The following is an 18651-nucleotide window of genomic DNA, read 5'->3' as shown; positions in this document are numbered from 1 at the left end:
TGTGTGTGTGTGTGTGTGTGTGTGTGTGTGTGTGTGTGTGTGTGTGTGTGTGTGTGTGTGTGTGTGTGTTTGAGTGTATGTGAATGTGCGACAGCATGCTTGATGTTATTGATATGATTTATGTTTTATGCCATTTTTACCAGTGTTTTGAAATTTTGTGCATTTTTGATCGTTCTGTGTTATTTTTGAGTTCTCTTGTATCCTATGGTTCCTAGGTTATTCTGGTCAGCATGGTTTATTAGATTTCCCCTCACGTCGCCCTCTGTGTATCTGTGAGTTCTTGTGCCTCGTTTCCCCTCCTGTTTTATTCCATATTTCCCCAGCCCGTCATGTCTGTGCTCTCCCTTCTGCTCCTCCGTGTTCTCTCTCCCCCTCCAGCCTGCGTCTCAGTGTACTTCCTGTTTTACTTTGATAGTCTCGATAATCAGTGTAGGTCGTGTTGTGTTTGGTCCTGCCCCGTCTAGTTATGATTATTCGTGTCAGCTGCGTTCCTTGTGTGCTCCCACGTCCCTCGTTATCTTTCTGTGTGTTTATGTCCGCGTCTCCCTCAGTCCTTTGTCGCGTCTCCTTGTGTGCCTCCCCGTGTGCCTCCCCGTGTGATTAGTTATGTATTTTCCCTGTTTAGATTTGTACCGTTTTGCCTTTTTTCCCAGCAATAAAGCTGTGTTTTTGAGTTCACGTCCCGCTCCTGTGAGTTTTGCATTTGGGTCCTCACCTTCCTGCACACAGCCAGTTAATGACAATTCAATATTCATATGTGTCTACAGGATCTCTGCTTTTTGTTTGGTATTAGTTTCTAAGCCTTAATGTTGCTCCGGGTTCCCTCAGTGAGCCTTTTCTACAAATTACTCTGTATAAACATTTGCAAGGAAAAAAAAAGAAGGGAAAAAAAGCTCAGCTTGTCTCACTGTGGCCTTGAATTTATGCTCCTTCACATCTTATCAGGCAGACCAGCTGCTGAAGTGACATATAATATTTGGACACAAGATCAACAAATCAATGAGGTTTACCCTTTCTAGCTGACTCCGCTTTATCTCCCACACTGTCTTTCTTTCTTAGACTTCACACAGACAATTTTTGAGCTTTTATGTCTTTAGCATGTCTGTGGTATGTGGGCTGTAGGTGGTTTATGTGTGTATTTTGTTTTTTCATTTACGCAGTGGGCAGGGGGAGTCTTTGTTAAAGTCAAAAGCAGCCAGGGACTGTGAGTGCATTATTTGGTCTCAGACAGTTGGTCAAATTTTTGTCACTACAGTCTGGTTTTACAAACAGATGGCTGCTATTTCTGCTGTATCGAGTAAGGAAAGGAGTTATCTTGTCCTAGGGCTGCAGTTGAACTGATGATATGTTGTCTCCCCCACAGTGGATGCTTGTTTAATGTTGCCCTATTTACATAAAAGGGAGAAAAATTGTATCACATGTGCAGTAGATTGTTTTTATTGCAAGGCAGGATATTTTTAATGAGTGAACTGTGCGTGTTTGCAGGGATGTTATGCTAGAATCTCATGGCAGAGCCCTTAATCTGATGAAGGAAGACTTCACTCAGCAGCTGGCCACAAAGGTAAGTCTTTATCAGTATGAACAATAATCCTTTAAATACTGATACACAGCAATAAAGAATATGTTACTAAGCCAGTTTGTGTAGTCATCCAGTTTTTTGGGGTTTTTTAAGCAGATTTTTATTTATTCCACCGTTTATTTTCCAAAAATGCTTGCACTGCACAGCGCCCTGAGCAGCCTGGCATCTTAAGATCATTTTGACGTGGTCAAGCATTTACATGAACACGGTGCAGCAGAATTATGTGGAAGAAAGATTAATACCAGTCCTGTAAAATAAACACCATCCTAGACGCATTGTCAGCAGCAGATGACTAGCGGTGTAATTTGTACAATGCATTGTTTTAATTTTGTATGATGAAATGAGTGCATCAGTTTACCGATGTCAGACATTCAGTTCCCGAGTGCTGAAGTAAACAGACGTTTAGGAGAGCGTCCAAGCTGTTGTCACAGTTCAGAGGAGTCTAATAGGGAGAATCCTGACTCACACAATGTGGACAACATTACAAGACACCAGGACCACCAGTCTGTTTAACACCAGATAAATTGAACACACAAACACGCACGCGCACACAAAACCAATCTGCCTTTTATTAGTCAAACAGTACACTGTCTGCCTGTCTGGCAGCAAAAGTCACTGAGGTTTTGCTGTGTGTCACAACAAAGAGGGCATTTCACCAGAAAAAAGAAGGAAATTAAGCTGCTTTCTGTCTCGCTTCTTTCTTTTTTGCTTATGCTGATTAATGTTTATATGAGAAAATACGGATGCTTTGCTCGAGAGCCATAACAAGCAAAATATTTGTGGACAAGAATTCAAAGAAGCATGTTTGACTTGACGTATGCACATCTCCATCACTACCTCAGGTCTTCTACACCCTTAAAACACATTTAACCCCAGAAATCGCATTATAGAAATCTTAGTCTTGAAGAAATCTGCTTGCAGCAATCAGAGAGAAACAGTATGACAGAACTGACTAAACAGGTTGCCATACTCTAAAGTTATATTAAAAGCGATTTATAATGCTGCTGAAGTGTTCTCTCTGTTCAGTCCGTAAAGACTCCGCCCTCCCATCAGCCATTTTTCTCGTTAGAGCCATCTGTCTGTCTGTCAGAGGCACATCTGTTAAGGAGCTGAACGGAGAGTGCACGGACAATCTGTTTTCGCTAGGCTGACTAACAGCAGAAAATTACTAGACAAAAATAGTTTTCACGTAGGCTCGGCAGGAAGAAATCAGCGTTGTTGTTATGTATTGATTAACCGATCTTACAGCAAAGGCCTGCGGTGAAACCAAAAAGCTTGTAAAGTTGCAGGTTGCCTTTGGAGAGCCTTGTTCAGTCATTACAGAGCATGTTGAAAAGGTGTTTATTCAGAAAACCACTCAAGATAGACAATTGGCAATTGACTGGCAAGCAGTTTCAAGGCAAGGTGAGGCCTGTTCCCTGGTTATTTTATGAAAAATAAAGCAGGTATAATATCTATACTTGACTCAAAGTGTTACATTTTTTAATAGCTTTTCAGCTAACCCTGTCAGAGAGAGAAAAAGCTTTAGAAGGGACTAAATCAACAATCTGGTTCATTCTTACAATGAATTAATGCACTGAGCAGCTCAGCAACATCAAGAAGGTCAGAAAGACCACAGAAGATGACTAAAGTGCATGATGACAGAATTATTTCCGTTATTAAGAAAAACAGCTGCAAACCAAATCAAGAACACACCTAAAAGAGGTAGTAGTGTCATTGCCACCGTCTGCAATCAAGAGACACCCTGTGAATGAAAATACAGCGAGTTTACAGCAAGGTGCAAACCACTGGTTAGACTTAAGAGCAAGAGGGCCAGATTAGACTTTACTAGAAAACATCTGAAAGAGGCTGCGCAGCTCTGGGAAACATTCTTTGTACCGATGAAACCAAGATGAGGTCAAACAGCAAAGAATGGAAAAGAAGAAAAACATCGTATCATCTGTCAAACATGATGGAGTCATGTTATGTGCCCCTGCCAGTAGAACTGGGTCACTAGTGTTTATTGATAATGCGAGTGCTAATAGGATAATTTCTGAAGTATACTCTCCACTCAGATTGAGCCAAATGCCGCAAAACTGACAGACAGTGCTTCACAGTACAAGCAATATGATGACTCAAAGCATACTGCAAAAACAACCCACGAGTTTCTCAACATAAGGAAATGGTTTCTGATCTTAACCCATCAAGCGTAGCTTTTAAGTTACTCAGCGTGGCTGCAGTACAGTCCTGACATCAGGACACAGTCATTGACTGGCCAAAGATTAACCTTCCAAGTATTATAAAACAATCCCTATATTTAAAACTATATTACTTTGTCTAATTAATTTTGAACCCTTGAACATGGGGGGCTGTGTATAAAAATGTCTTAAGAAATTAATAAAGTCTTAATGCAAATTCCCAAACCCCTAGAATTAAAGCTAAAAGCCTCCACTTCAATCATATATAGATTATTTGACTTTAATCTATTGTGGTGTACAAACCACCAGCTGTATCTAGGCTGTCAATTTAAAATTAATCATTTAAAATAATTACAGAATTGCTTTAGGCATTGTACTCCTAAGCCTGAACAAGTGCCGGGCACAAATATAACACTGGAACATACACAGCACAAATACACATAGATGTGAAGACATTGACACATACTTTATTTGGACTAAAATACTTACGAACACACACAAACACACACATCCATATGGGTTATTGTTCATTCTGGGCTTCCTGATTTCACATGAATTTATACCCATGAAAAGGAAGCGGCCACTCTGGTGCGCTTTTTAAATACAAACGACAGCTGTGTACATACACACACACATACACTCGCTCACAAAAGGATATACACATACAAACCATCCATGCTCTTCACACGTACATTCAGCCAGCAAAGAGGAAGTGGTGTTTTCTCATTTCATCCAACACACGCAATCTTAGTCTCTCATACAGTTCAACAAACCAAAACCATAATATGCATGCACGCACAAGGTCAAATACACACATTTTCACACGCCAATCTGCCCTTTATTTTCGTCTCTGACACCCACAGCCACTATTTTTCTTGCACTTGAAGGCAAAAATGCACAAAGACACATGCACCAGATAAACACATACAAAATCACAATGGTCCCAGTCCCGGGCGCTGGTGCACACTTTGTCTGATCTCTTTGCTGGTGGAAAGAAAACAAGGTGGCCTTGGCCAAGCCGGGCTAAAAATATGTCGCATGCAACTTTGGTCCCCGCTCTGAAAGCTGGTGTTTTATGTCCCAACAGTTCTTTTTTGGACTGCAACAGCATTGTGACAAGGCCAGTCACACTGCTATCATTGTAACACACTCTAACAAAGCGTTCCTCTCACATAGTGTGAAAGGAGTTAGGACATTGTTTCTGTTTTGAGCTTGCATCACCACTGAGCTGCAACACAGCATGGAACAATACAGCGTTTGTCAAAGTGTTTTATAAGATATTAGAAATTTAGTAGTAAAGAGGCAAATAAGAATCAAGGGAAACCACAGAGGAATTAAACACAACTTTGTGTGGGGTTTGGTGGCCAGACATCTTGATGTTGTATAAATATTTTTTACCCAGCTGTTTGATAACACCACTTTTATTATTTTCTGTGTGTCTCGAGCTTTTTCTTTCTTTCTTTTTTGCACTGACAAAGCTGACAAAGCCTTGTGTGACGTTCCTCCTTCCTGTTTATATGATGAAGAACGCCACACTTGGTCTGAATCAGAGATCAGCCTGAGGATGTTCTTTGTCTCAATGACAAAGTCTCTTTCTGTTTTAATTAGCTTTGCTGTTGTGCAAGTGCAGTGCTGTTGTCATTATTGTATGCAAGAATAAACATATGTAGGCTGGTCTTGTGTAAATGTTTTTTTTGTGTGTGTGTTTGGCTTTAATTCTGTAGCTGACTGCTGCTCTAGAAGAGCAAAGATCCCAGAGTTCATTGCACCTGAGGGAGCAGATGGAGAAGCTTCGCCGGGAGATGGACCTAGAGCTGACAGTGGACAGGGAGAAGAGCCAGTTCATGCTTCTACAGTGTCAGCGAGACAGGTCCCAGCTTCAGCAGAAGGTGCATAGGTGTTAGGTGAACATGAGTGTTGTACACATCAAATTCCATTACATAAATAGGAGCAAAATGCATGCAGTTCTTAAAGCCTTTGTTCACAATATCAAGCTTTTGTGGTTGTCCTTTTCAATTTTGCCCCCCTTTACATCTCATCTTTCATTCACTGTATTATGAGAAAGAAATCTGAACAGATGGCAAGCAGACAGATTATTCTGAAATTGCAGATAAGAGGACAGAGCATGTGCTTCGCCGAGTACATCCATTCTTGTGTTCTCTTTTGTAATTTGCCATCTGTCAACTTTTTCCTTTCTCTTTTGGCCATTTTACTTCCCTGTGTGTCTGTCTTTGTTTGTTTTCTCTCTGCGACTTTGTGGCCTCTAGAAATGTAAGACCAGGATCTGCTTGCACCAGCTTTTTGTAAAACTTTCAGTTTCTGGGTAAAGTTCTTCCTGAGTTCTTTGTGAGTAGTAACTCTTTTCAAAGTAGGGAATTTAGTACTCACTATGCATCAAATTCAAGTTTTCACAGGACTTGGTAGCTTGTAGAACAAATTTTAGCAATAATAACTTGAAGTAATCTGAATGACTTCATCAGTCTCTCACGTCATTGTGGAGGAATTTTGGTCCAGTCTTCTTTTCAGTTCTTTGAGGTTTGCTGGCATTTGTTTATGCACAGCTCTCTTAAGGTCCCTCACCAGCATTTCAGTCAGGCTGAGGCCTGGACTTTGACTGGGCCATTGCAACACCTTGATTATTTTCTTTTTCAGTCATCCTGCTGTAGAGTTGCTGCTGTCCATGGGATCTTTGTCCTGTTTATGACCCAGTTTCAGCCAAACTTTAGCTCAGACAGACGGCCTCACATTTGACTCTAGAATACTTTGGTATACAGAGGAGTTTGTGATTGACTAAGACAGGGGACCAGTTCCTGTGGTCGTCACGTCTCCACTACTCTTCTTGATAGTTGATATGAGGTGTTTGTGCTGATATGTTCGCTCTGTGTTTGTTTTTCTCCAAACGAGGTGCTGTGCATTATGGCCAAACATCTCCACTTTGGTCTCATATGTCCAAAGGACATTGTTGACATTCAAGTCTCGAGATTTGTTTGGATGAACTTTGTAAAAGTAAGCGGTGGTGCCATGCTCTTTTTAGAGAGAAGAGGCTTTCTCCTGGCAATACTTCCAAACAAGCCATGGTTGTTCATCTTTTCAAGTGTATTTGATTATTGGCACCTGGCTGTTACTTTCCCTCTTAGGTCCCAGTCAGTCAAGTCTACAAACCGGTTCACTGAGAAATAATGTGCATTCTCTAACCAGTCAGCAAGTGGTTGTTGGAAGTTGCTGACTTTGACGTGGTAAAAACGTCCTTGCAGCTGCTTTGGTCACTAGCAGATTATCTGCTGACTTGTCTGCAAACACACGCCAACTACTTACCTTAGCAAGAGTTAAACTTGAAGAAGTGTGACACAAACCAGAAACAGAGAAACTTGGCCTTTAAAGTAAAAGGTGTGCCTTTTGAAATTTGTTGTTTGCAGATTTAAGGCACAACTTTTACTTTGAAAGTGAATGACTGCTTGGTCAGTAGTTGGCGAGTATTAGCAGACACGCTCCTGCGCAAACTTTGGGCGAGTGCAGTAAGCTGCTGGTAATTGCATGAATGTTTTCAGTGCAGTGGTATTTACCTCTTTGCAACCAATTTTACCTAGTGACTGCCGGGAACGTCCAACAACCACTCATCAGCTTGTCACTGACTGATCTCTAGGCCTTTGAGGATGAGGCTTTTGCAATTGATTTCACAGCAACTGCTGGTAAACACTTACAAACAATCTGAGAATATGGTTTTTGTTTACCAAGGTCTCTAGGCCTGTGTGACTCAGGCTGTAAATCATATGAAAAGAATTAAGGGTATACTTCGTTTTTCACACAGTGCTTCTGAATTTTGTCTTATTTTTGTAAATAAATACTGATGTGGTGTAATAGATCATGTGTTGTTGTCTGAGGTTTTGTATTTAAATTTACCTCATTTTAAGGACCTGATAGCTTATTTAAAAATCTTAGAAAGATGGTGTACTTTCTTTTTGACATGGCCTTAATTGACTGCAAAAATTTGAAGAAAATATTTGCAGACATTTGTGCATTAATTAGTAATTAATTCTTAATCTAGTCAAGTTATAGTAACAGTGTGACTAAACTAATGTTTCAAAATAGTGGTAACTTTTTTCTAGTGTGGGCTGAAAAGAAGCAAATTAACCACTAAATTTGGGAACTTGTAGAAGTTCCTCTAGCTGTTTATGAGGCTTGCATAACAATAAGGAGTAAAAATAAAGAGTCTTAAACCATTTCTGTATTGGGACTGTATCAGTTCCTTAATAGCTTGTAGGACGTCTTCATTGAATAGCTCGCTTCAGTTCATGCCACAGCTTGCATGTCATTTTCATGCAAGTCTCAGTTAGTCTTTGAAAACGTGAGTTTTCTTCATTGTGACGTTGATTTACTTTTGCGATGGTTGTTATAGGTGATTGACTGCAGAACACTCACCTGTTGTGTTACGTCTCCCTTTTTTTCCCTTCCTGGTGGCCCTCAATTAATACCATCTGTACCACGCCGGACAGTGAAATTTATGGAGATGGATATACTGCTTGTCCACATATTTTAGAAAAAGTATCAAAAATGCAATTCCAACCTCTATGTAGCATTGGACATAGGCACAAACATATCCAACAGTGTGTGCTGCAGCCCCTGTGAGTCAATCACAAGTAGGAACCAGGTCTGTCTGAATTGTTGATAAGTTGTTTTTAGACCAAGAAGACAGTGTACAATGTTAAACTGTATTACAGAATATCTAGGGCACACTGAGGAAGCGTAAATCCACTTCTTAATTATTATTATTTTTTTTTTAATTTTCCATATAAAGCTTGATACCTGACTGTTAATGTTGGAAAGGAAAGATTCTGTTGATTTTCTGTGTCAGATTTTAAATCCAGATGTTGGATATGTGATAACAGTAGATGATGACGTGCGGGTTAGCAGGTTTCCCACACCCAAAATATATATCCGCCCACATTTAAACTGCTGATGGTAGGAGACAACAATAAAAGAGAAAGCAAAACACAAACCAGTGTCAAGATCACAAATTTGACAAGCAGTGAATATGCCCAGTGTAGTAAAATGCTAAATTCCCCCCTCAAGCCCTTCAGCTCCTACTGTGTCTGTCACTGCTAATTCCCTTCCTGCCCACTTCTGGAACAAAGTCTAGACGAGGTCAAAGAAAACATGTTGTCCCCAATATATGAAGCAGAAACGCTTGAAGCTTTTGCATTTTTATTTCACCTCGATTTCCCCGTAATCCCTGAAAGACATTTTAATGAGTCCGTTTGAAATCCACAAAATGCCAGACAGCATCATTTAAAGAGATCCACATCTCAAAACCGTCCTGTCCTGCTTAAACAGTCTTTTGTTTACTATAAGTAACTGTTTTTATTCATGGATTAAAACATGTCTTCTTTTGCAGTTGGAGAAGAGTGAAATGAAACTGCGGGAACTGCAAGAGGTACTGCAGCAAGAGTGGAGGAGCAGGGAGGACAAGAGGAGAACCCAATGTGAGGAGAGGAGGAGAAAAGAGGAGGAGATACACCGACAGGCGATGGCGAATCTGGTCCAGGCTAAAGCGGCGATAAAGCTGATGACTGAGAAGAATGCTGAACTACAGGAAGAGGTGTGCGCATGGTTGGTCTAACCATGGGTGGAACCGTGGAAGGTTTCTCAGTTTTTTTGTTCTTCAGGTGAATTTAAAACAGAAAGTGTGCATTTGCGAACAAAGACATTTGCCTTAGCTTCACTTGTTCGTGTGCAATCCCTATTCACACAGGGCCGGATCGCATTAATTAAGCGCATATTTACGTTAGCTTGATCACAGCCAGAGGCAGTGAGCGAGAAAGTTTAAGATGAAGAGAGAGCGAGAGAAGCGAGAGACAGACAGAGTTCATATTTGCTTTGGCAGCAGAGCGCGCAGTGTTGGATTTCTGTGGCAGTACGTTTCAAAATGGAGTCGAATTAAATTGCGAAGCAGCACATAAAGAGATGGAAGCGGCGCAAAGAGGAAGCAGGATGGGGCGTGCATATAAAAAGTTCAAATGGAGGAATGAATAAAAGAAGGCCAGTGTGTGTGCACGTGTTTGAGGGAATGAATGAACGATAGCGCGGGAGCAAACTTTATGAACAAGAACAAAGACGGGACAGGAAAGAGAGCTTCCTGTAGTGATGAGCTTGACTTTGCCAAACATTCTGTGTGTGTGTGTGTCTGTGTGTGTGTGTGTGTGTGTGACTTAATTTTTTATATGTTTTTGGTAGCTTTGGTATCTGTGTGTTATTCTTTCTGTCTGTAAACACCATAGCTGAGAGTTTTGAGTGAATTCTGATGAAACTTTGTGGGGGTGGGGTCCTGTTAATAGTCCACCAAAATTTGGCCTGAATCCACCAAGGTCTTAAAGGTCAACTTCATGATTTACTGGCCAAAATTGACAATAACATTGATTCTTACAGTGTGGTCTATATTGTCATAGATAGTAATGTATACAGATTTCAAATATTTGATAGATCGATCTGATGGTCAAAGTGATAATAAAGCCATATAGAGATTTTTAAAAGTATGTTTCTTGACCTCTGACCTCTTCTTCAAGGTCAAATAAGGTCAAATTTTCATACTTTTAAAAATCTGCTGCCTTCTTTTGTATTGGCAGCATTTAGGAAATGATACTGTTACATGGGTATTCTAAATATCACATTATAGCTGACCTCTGACCTCAATTTTACACTCCAGAAATATGCTGCAGTGTAATATTATATAACAAGCTCGTGTTATTCATGTCTAGTTATTTACAAATCAATGCTTATTATCCATTACCTACTCCTACACAACGAATGTGTAATCAAAGTAAACATCTGTCATGCTGCCCTTATCTGATTTTTAATGCACAACAAGCTTTTTAAATTAAGTTTGAAAAGAACAAAGAAAACTAAATGAATCCATAATACACCACAGTTCCCTTAAAAGTAAATGCTGCCCAGAGATTTAGCTGCCTTGGTTAAAGTTTGTGCTCTCAGAGTGCTTTTCTTTAATATTGCTTTGGCAATATGCTTTTTGGAAATTTAGTTTCAGAAGCCTGTAATTAAAATGTGTACCAGGTATGTAAGAACTTTTAAATCATTTGTGGCGAGCCGGCCAGAGATAAAATCCAGAACCCTAAAGTTTTATTTCAGACAAAGGTCATACACACAGAGACAAAGGGGGAGGCAAAAGAGAGTCCAAAAAAACGGTGTAAAAGTAAGCGATGAAGAAGCCAAGCAGGAACACAGGGAAGTTAAAAAGAAAATGAAAAAGGGAATACAATCTGGGAAATGTCTGGAAAGCTACGCTGTGTAAAGTACAAGTTCTGGCAACTGTAAAGTGAACAGTGGTTTGTGTATATACTGAAGAGACTGACTGGCTAATTGAACACAGGCAGCATGTAAAAAGCAGAAATATCGAGCAAAGGGCAGAAGTAAACCAACAGACGAATACAATTCTCCAAATTAAAGTGGAACAACCAAAAAAAGAACCAGAAACGGGGGAATTTTCTGTCCTTTCACATTACTAGAAGTAATTAGAGCCACAGTTAGTATTTACATTTAGGTCCTTATATATTTGGACCTAACTAAACATAGTTTACTGAAATCTATTCCGATTATAGTTATATATTGGACATGGACATAATTACTAGACTCTCAGCTTTCCTTTGACTGCATCCATATTTAAATTAGATCAAGGGTTTAGGAGTTTCAGCTCCTTAACATGTGTCACTTTTTAAAGGGACCAAAAGGTAATTGATTCAAAGGCTATTTCATGGACAGCTGTGGGCAATTCCTTCATTGTATCACTATCAATCGAGCAGATAAAAGACCTGGGCTTGATTTGAGGTGTCGTGCTTTCATCAGGAACATTTTGCTTTGAACAGACAACGTGCAGTCAAAGGAGCTAAAAGCTATCCTTAAGCTGCAAAAACAGAAAAAAAAAAGATCTGAGAAATTGCTACAATAATAGTAGTGGGAAAATCTACAGTTTGGTACATCCTGAGAAAGAAAGCAAGAAAGAAAGAAAGAAAGAAAGAAAGAAAGAAAGAAAGAAAGAAAGAAAGAAAGAAAGAAAGCAAGAAAGAAAGAAAGAAAGAAAGCAAGAAAGAAAGAAAGAAAGAAAGAAAGAAAGAAAGAAAGAAAGAAAGAAAGCAAGCAAGCAAGCAAGCACTGGTGAACACAGCAATGCAAAAAAAAACCTGGACGTCCACAGAAGACAACAGTGATGGATGATTGCGGAATCATTTATATGGTGATGAGAAACCTCTTTACAACAGCCAGCCAGGTGAACAACACTCTCCAGGAGGTAGGCGTATCATTATCCAAGTCTACCATAAAGAGGAGACTGAATGAACGTAAATACAGAGGGTTCACTATAATCTGCAAGCCACTCACTCATAAGCCTCAAGAATAAAAAGGCTAGATCGGTCTTTGAACTGTCAACCTCTACCAGAGTGAAGTAAGAAAACAGTATGGAGAATGCGTGGAACAGCTCGTGATCCAAAGCATACCACATCATCTGTAAAACCGCGGAGGCAGTGTGATGGCCTGGTTGTGCATGGCTGCCAGTGGCACTGGGACACTAGTGTTTATTGATGATGTGACACAGGACAGAAGCAGCCGAATGAATTCTGAGGTGTTCAGAGACATACTGTCTGCTCAAGTCCAGCTAAATGCAGTCAGATTGGACAGTGTTTCATAATACAGATGGACAATGACACAAAATATACAGCCAAAGCAACCCAGGAGTTTTAAGCTAAGAGGTTGTATTCTTGTATGGCCAAGTCAGTCACCTGATCTTAACCCAACTAAGCATGCATTTCACTTGTTAAAACTTTGGACAGAAAGGCCAACAAACAAACAGCAACTGAAAGCCGCTGCAGTGAAGGCCTGGCAGAGCATTAAAAAGTAGGAAACCCAACACGTTGTGATGTCCATGAGTTCAAGACTTCAGGCTGTCATTGCCAGCAAAGGGTTTTCAACCAAGTATTAGAAATAAACACTTTATTTTCAGTTATTTAATTTGTCCAAGTACTTTTGTTCCCCTGAAATGACGGTATTGCGTTAAAAAAATGCTTTAGTTTCTCAAAGTTTTATTCAATCTTTTTGCTTAACACACTGAATTAAAGCTACATCTGAGTTGTTTCATTTAAAATTCATTGTAATGTACAAAACCAAAATTATTTTAAAAAGTCTCTGTCCAAGGTAAGTCCAGCTTTAAATGTTTAATCTTCAGTTGAAACACATTGTGAAGACATCCCACTATATGAGCTGCAATAGTTTAAGCAACAGTGAAATAATAAATTATGAAGAAAAAGTGCTTTAGGATCATTTATGTTGCATTTTTATTTGAACTGTACACAGCCACATAAAAGCATCACAGGCAAAATCTTTGTATATTTTTTAAGTTGTTTCTGTTAAAAGAAATGTTCAGTTTGAACTTGAAAGTAAAAGCAAAACTCACAGAAGACTCATCAGAGGAGACGATCCATCCCTAATCTACAAAGGTCGTTATAGTCAAGTCATCTTCTTCTCATCACTGCTTAATCACCTTGGTTTCCTCTGCATGACTGTCTCAGTCATGCAGCTGAGCTTTGTATCGCTACAATCTGTCAGCCCTCTAACGACCCTCCCCCTTTCTGTCCGCCCACCGTCTCATCAGCGGCCTCCCGTTCGGAGCGCCCGTCCAAATAGGTTAAGCCAGTTCAAGGTGTCCTGATGCCAATTTCACAGCTGACACGCTCTTTTAATGTCATTCATGGACCTTCAGCACAGCGGCTTCTCCCCCCATCACCACCCCGCCTTTCTGTTCTTTGTCACCATATTTGACTGCGCTGTGACTGTAGTTAGAGAGGATCAATCAGTATAACGCTTCTAGATCATCTTTCCTATTCAAATGCGAGCTTTCACCGCCCTTTCCTCTATGAAAAATGGTCACTGGATTTCGACTATGAACTTGTTATGTCATTATGCCATTTCGTTGGTCAGATACTGTTGCAGCGTCTTGGACACTTCCTTCAAATGACCTCTCACCAGCAGTCACGTCAGGTCCAGAATGTGATGAACTAAGCCTGTCCATTGTCGATTCAGCTTCCTTATTAAAGCAGTTTATTGAGGTTCAGCAAAAAAAGTCTTAAACATATGCACCAACAGCAGAAAAATCAGACAAAGAGGGACTAACTTTGGTTCTTGTGGTTCTCCAGTGTATTCTGGAGGTGAGTTTTGCAGGTTAAGAGGGAGAATACATGCTCATAATTCATTAGTACAGCCATGATTCAGTTTTTCATTTCTAAGGACATACTGTCCTGAAGAAGAAGGAGAAGAAGAAGAAAAAATCCAAAAGGCAAAATTATTTTAGTGCAGTGTCCATAATTCCCTGAACCACAAAGTCTAAAAGCTTGTTAGAAGTTACATTTTTATTTTTATTAAGCGTTACATTGCATCACATGCTTTTATTTATTCTATTTCTGTTTCTGTTGCTCTGCACAGACCTCTTTCTGAAAGAGGCGGGTGTAGCTGCAGCTCCAGTTTGATTTAAAGTTGCACATGCTGAAACCGAGCTCAAAACTGTGCAGGCGTGGAAGAAATAATGAGCTGTGTGTTATTTTAAGCTGAAACATACACACTCTGGGGACATGTGGTACTTGCATTAACTGGTTAAAAAGGGGTATAATGTGGAGCTTTTAGTAACTGTAAAAAAGTGATATTCAAACAATAGCATCGCAGATGCTGTGGCCTCTTTAGCGTGTCACTCTGTGGCTGGAGCAGTATGGAGATCAAGCCAGCAATAACTGCATAATCTTCTCCTATTCGGCTTGAATCTCTCCCCTCTCGCTGCTCTGCTTTGTTTTTTTCTTTCTTGCCCGTCCCCTGAACTCTGTCTCTATTCCTTTATGTTGTCTGTTTCTGTGTCCCGGACTCTCCTTGTCTCCCTCCCCCTCCTGTCTGTCTGTGGCTTTGTTGCAGCTGACCAGGACAAGAGGGAAAGGTCACACTGTGTCTGAGGGATCAAATGGCTAACCTTTAACCCCCCCACACTAACCACTGAAGTCACACAACAGAGAGAACACACACCACATGCAACGTTGCGTGTGCAAACATGCACTCCACAGTAGATCTGCATCACTAAATACAGTATGTATATGCTGATGAGGGTCTTAAACTGTATTTTATGTGCATTTGAGTGTGTGTGTGTGTGTGTGTGTGTGTGTGTGTGTGTGTGTGTTGCCAGTGGAATATGGTTTACTGTGTAAGATTAAAAGCAGGGGCTCTGTAAGTTTGCGTGTGACTTCTTTCTAATAGCCCTGTAATCCTGCTCTCACTAGGAGCCCCTAATGATTGCAGCTAGACTGGCATGCATGACATCACACACACGCACACGCGCACGTTTACATGATCTAACACATGGCTGCATATAAACATACAGGATGGAGACTCACATACACACACTTAGGAAGTGGCCCAACGTGTGCAAACAGTTTCACACACACACACACTCTCACAATAATAGCGTGAGGTGCGACACAGCACACAAAGCTGGAAAAGTGTGTCACAGGCATCTGTTAACACGTGTACATATGCTGACAATTGTAGACAGATAATTATATATAAAATATGAATGTGAAAAGCCGGTATAAACGCGTTTACTGTATGTCCTCCATGATGGGCCTGTCTGAGAAGCAGATGTGGATGTACACCCTGGGGCCAGGGCAGTATTTACACACAGAGACAATCTCACAGTCACATTCTCAAGTCAAGAAGTGCGTTTATGTTTCACGCACACACACACACACACACGCACACACACACACACACACACACACACACACACACACACACACACACACACACACTTTAAAAACACACGCAAAACTCACATTAAAGCATTTTTTGATGATGGCTTTGTGAGTGTTTGATGTATAGTGTGGCTAGTGAGAATATTAAAGGCTTAAAATTTACATCCAATGCTTACTCAGACAAATCTGAAAGCAACATATTTCATTTTATTCTGGATTAAATTCATTCATCTTCAGGGTGCCTAAATCATCGGTTTTATCTGACACGCCTGTGAAAGCATTAGCATTTAAGAGTCCAGACACAAACACAGGAGCAGCGCATTTTTGCTTAGCCTAGCTCCGAGATGTAGTTGATTGACTCATTTCGGTTCTTCACATTTGTTTCAGTTTTTAGTGCTGTTAGCAAACTGATGAACCTCATCACACTGATAAAAGTAACAAAAACAAGTAAAAGATTTAACAATTTTTTTCAAACAAATGTAAATTTATAATCAATACCTCTCAATGGCTTAATTTATCAGACTTTAGGTGGATATTAGTGTGTCTCTGTTTTTATTATTCCTTGTATGAATGCTCTTAAGCAACTGCACATCTACCAAATACCACACAGTCAGCTAGCTGTCTGTGCACTGCCCTGGTTTTGTAAATATTGGAATAAAAGCACTGTTTTGCAGCCAGTCTGCGACAGTGGTATTCCTGCTTACACACAGGCCTGGGGAGAAGGTAGACTGGGCAAACAAAACACTGCATCTAAGAGTGAAAGTGAATGTGGTGCATGCTAACATGCTAAACAACACAATATAAACACATTGCAAGGAGAAATAAACAGACCAGATGGCCAGTAGAGCAAAATCTGAAAAAGAAGGATGCCTCACTCAACCTTTAAAGTGTTATTTTCTTCATGCAAGTCAAGTAGCCTTTTTTTTAGCCTTAAAATTCATAATTAGAGTGTAAAAAATCCATTATGGAAGCTGTGCAGTCTATACATCACCCCGCTCTTGTGCTAAAAGCATGTGGGAGTGATTGCCGTAAGATTTGTGTGGTGTTAATTGTTTTGAGTCCACACAGACTGCTTACAAAGATCCGCCTTTTAGTATCTGTTAAATTTTGGTGATTAGGTTTGTCACTTCACCATTTTTGGGCTGCAAGCAACACGTGTGTGTTATCAAACAGCAGATGGCCATAATGATGCAAACCATTGAAATGGCACATGCTTGTAATTAAATGAGCCAATAAGCAGTCTTTATTGCCATGTGCCATATTGGTGGGAAATGCGTGTAAAATTAGGACAAAGCTATGGAGGGCTTTAAAAGAATGCCTATTTAATTTTTAAATGTTTGCCTGTGAGTTAAACCCAGCCCTTTACTTCCTGTTCCTGGGGCCCTGGTGCGTTGTGCATCCTGTGTAGTGAAAAGATGATTTTTGCACTGGTTTGTCTCATTTACACACACCATAGCTCAAAAGTTTGCACATTAGTCAGGTAGAAGCCGGATGCCTAATGCAGCTTGGGATATTTGGTGAGGAGGTGAATGCAGTAAGCATGTTTTACAGAAAAATAAAACTTGCACAGGGCCCTGGTTAATCACTTTATCCATATTTGCCATTTATGGTCTCAAACAGTCACAACCCCTCCTTTAAACTGTAAATATTTAGCCATTTTTGCCAGTCATGCAGAGATTTAACAAATGAAGTACAGAGTGTATTTTATTTGTTAAATCTCTGCATGACTGAGTCAGCTTTGAACTACTGCTTTGAACTTGAGCTAAGCTTGGTTCAAAGCTGATTAGCTCATAAAAAATAGGTTAATATTAATATGTGTGCATGAGAAACTGAAACAGAGGTGAATTGTTCCTTCTTTATTTGAAAATAAAACAAAAGTTGTTGATGAGATCCTCTGAACGATTCATTTTTTGTTCATATCCAGGTAACGTTACTCGAGGACACAGTAAGGCGGGAGTGTCAAGAGAGGGAAGAGCTAACTGCTGCGCTGTCTCAGGCTCGCCAGGAGCTTTCACTTCCAGACCACTTGGAGAGACACACACCAACAGGGAACAAAAGTGTACACAAACACGGTCAAGCCCGGGCACCGCTCACTCGCTCTTTGGCCTCCCCAAGCAGACTCCGGCCTTCGCCCGCCTGCACAGACAAAGGCAGAGGCCAGGGCACGGGTGGAGAACAAGTCGGATTGGGGAATTTGGAGTCCTGGAGCAGTGGGAGAGTGCTAGGTGGAGAAAAACAGAAAGAGGTGACACTGCCCAAACTGAAAACAAGCTACACAGTGAGTGAAGTCAAACGTAAGGTCAATTTAGTGATGGAGAGGAAGGAGACGCTCTGAAAAGCAAGCCAAACAGGCCTGTATGTGTGTTAATCAGTTACTGAACAAAGCAGATATCAATAGTAGTTTAATTATGTTTTTTTTACATTCGTTTTAATAGCATCTTATTTTTCTTTTAAACTAATTATCTAACTGACTACTTTAAAAGTTGCACACACACACACTCAGATAAGGCACTGCGCCTGAGTCCTTGTTTGCACACTAGTAAACTCTCAGTACACACACTCAGCAACAGATATGCACTTGTTTTCTCACAACCTGACTCACGCAGACTCACTGGCACGCACAGGATTTCACAAACAACGCACACTCAAATACACACACACACACACACAGCTTTAAGGAGCATGACAGCATGTCCCTTGCCACCCGTGGACACAAACAAAAGGCAGGCAAACACAAAAGAAACTGTATGGTAAGCATCCCCAGACACACACACACACACGCACACGCACACGCACACACACACACACACGCACACAACAACAATTACCCAGCCTTCTCCCCTGAGGCTTTGTGTGTTATTGACATCATTCACTCTGTGGAAGGTCTTTCCATCCCCTCCTCCTCCTCTCTTTTCCTCTTCCCCTACATTTGGGATAAATTGGCATGATGGGAGAGATGTGTGAAGTGTGTGTGTGTGTCTGTGTGTTTGTGGCATGGAACTATTTTCCCTGCTTACTGGCACACATGCACACAAGCCTTCGCTCACCCCGTGTCCCTCTTTCCAATCCATCTGCGAGACAATGCACACGTGCACTTCATTCACTTAAA

The 18651-nt window shown here is 40.6% G+C and overlaps 1 protein-coding gene across 2 annotated transcripts in view; it reads left to right on the top strand.

The window, feature by feature from the left end:
- The window catches only part of lekr1 (Leucine-, glutamate- and lysine-rich protein 1), a 97151-nt gene extending 78887 nt beyond the window's left edge, over positions 1–18264 (top strand). For both annotated transcript variants that reach the window (XM_005720923.2, XM_013910776.1), the window contains exons 9-12: positions 1486–1561; positions 5481–5645; positions 9149–9352; positions 17467–18264. In XM_005720923.2, coding sequence (XP_005720980.1) covers positions 1486–1561; positions 5481–5645; positions 9149–9352; positions 17467–17877 — 856 coding nt within the window. In that variant the 3' untranslated portion in view covers positions 17878–18264. The remainder of the gene's footprint in view (positions 1–1485; positions 1562–5480; positions 5646–9148; positions 9353–17466) is intronic.
- The last annotated feature ends 387 nt before the right edge of the window (positions 18265–18651 follow it).

Source organism: Pundamilia nyererei, unplaced genomic scaffold (genome assembly GCF_000239375.1).
Source record: "Pundamilia nyererei isolate P.nyererei 1_Seehausen unplaced genomic scaffold, PunNye1.0 scaffold00003, whole genome shotgun sequence".
Lineage (NCBI taxonomy): Eukaryota > Metazoa > Chordata > Actinopteri > Cichliformes > Cichlidae > Pundamilia > Pundamilia nyererei.
This window is presented reverse-complemented; position numbering and strand designations above follow the sequence as displayed.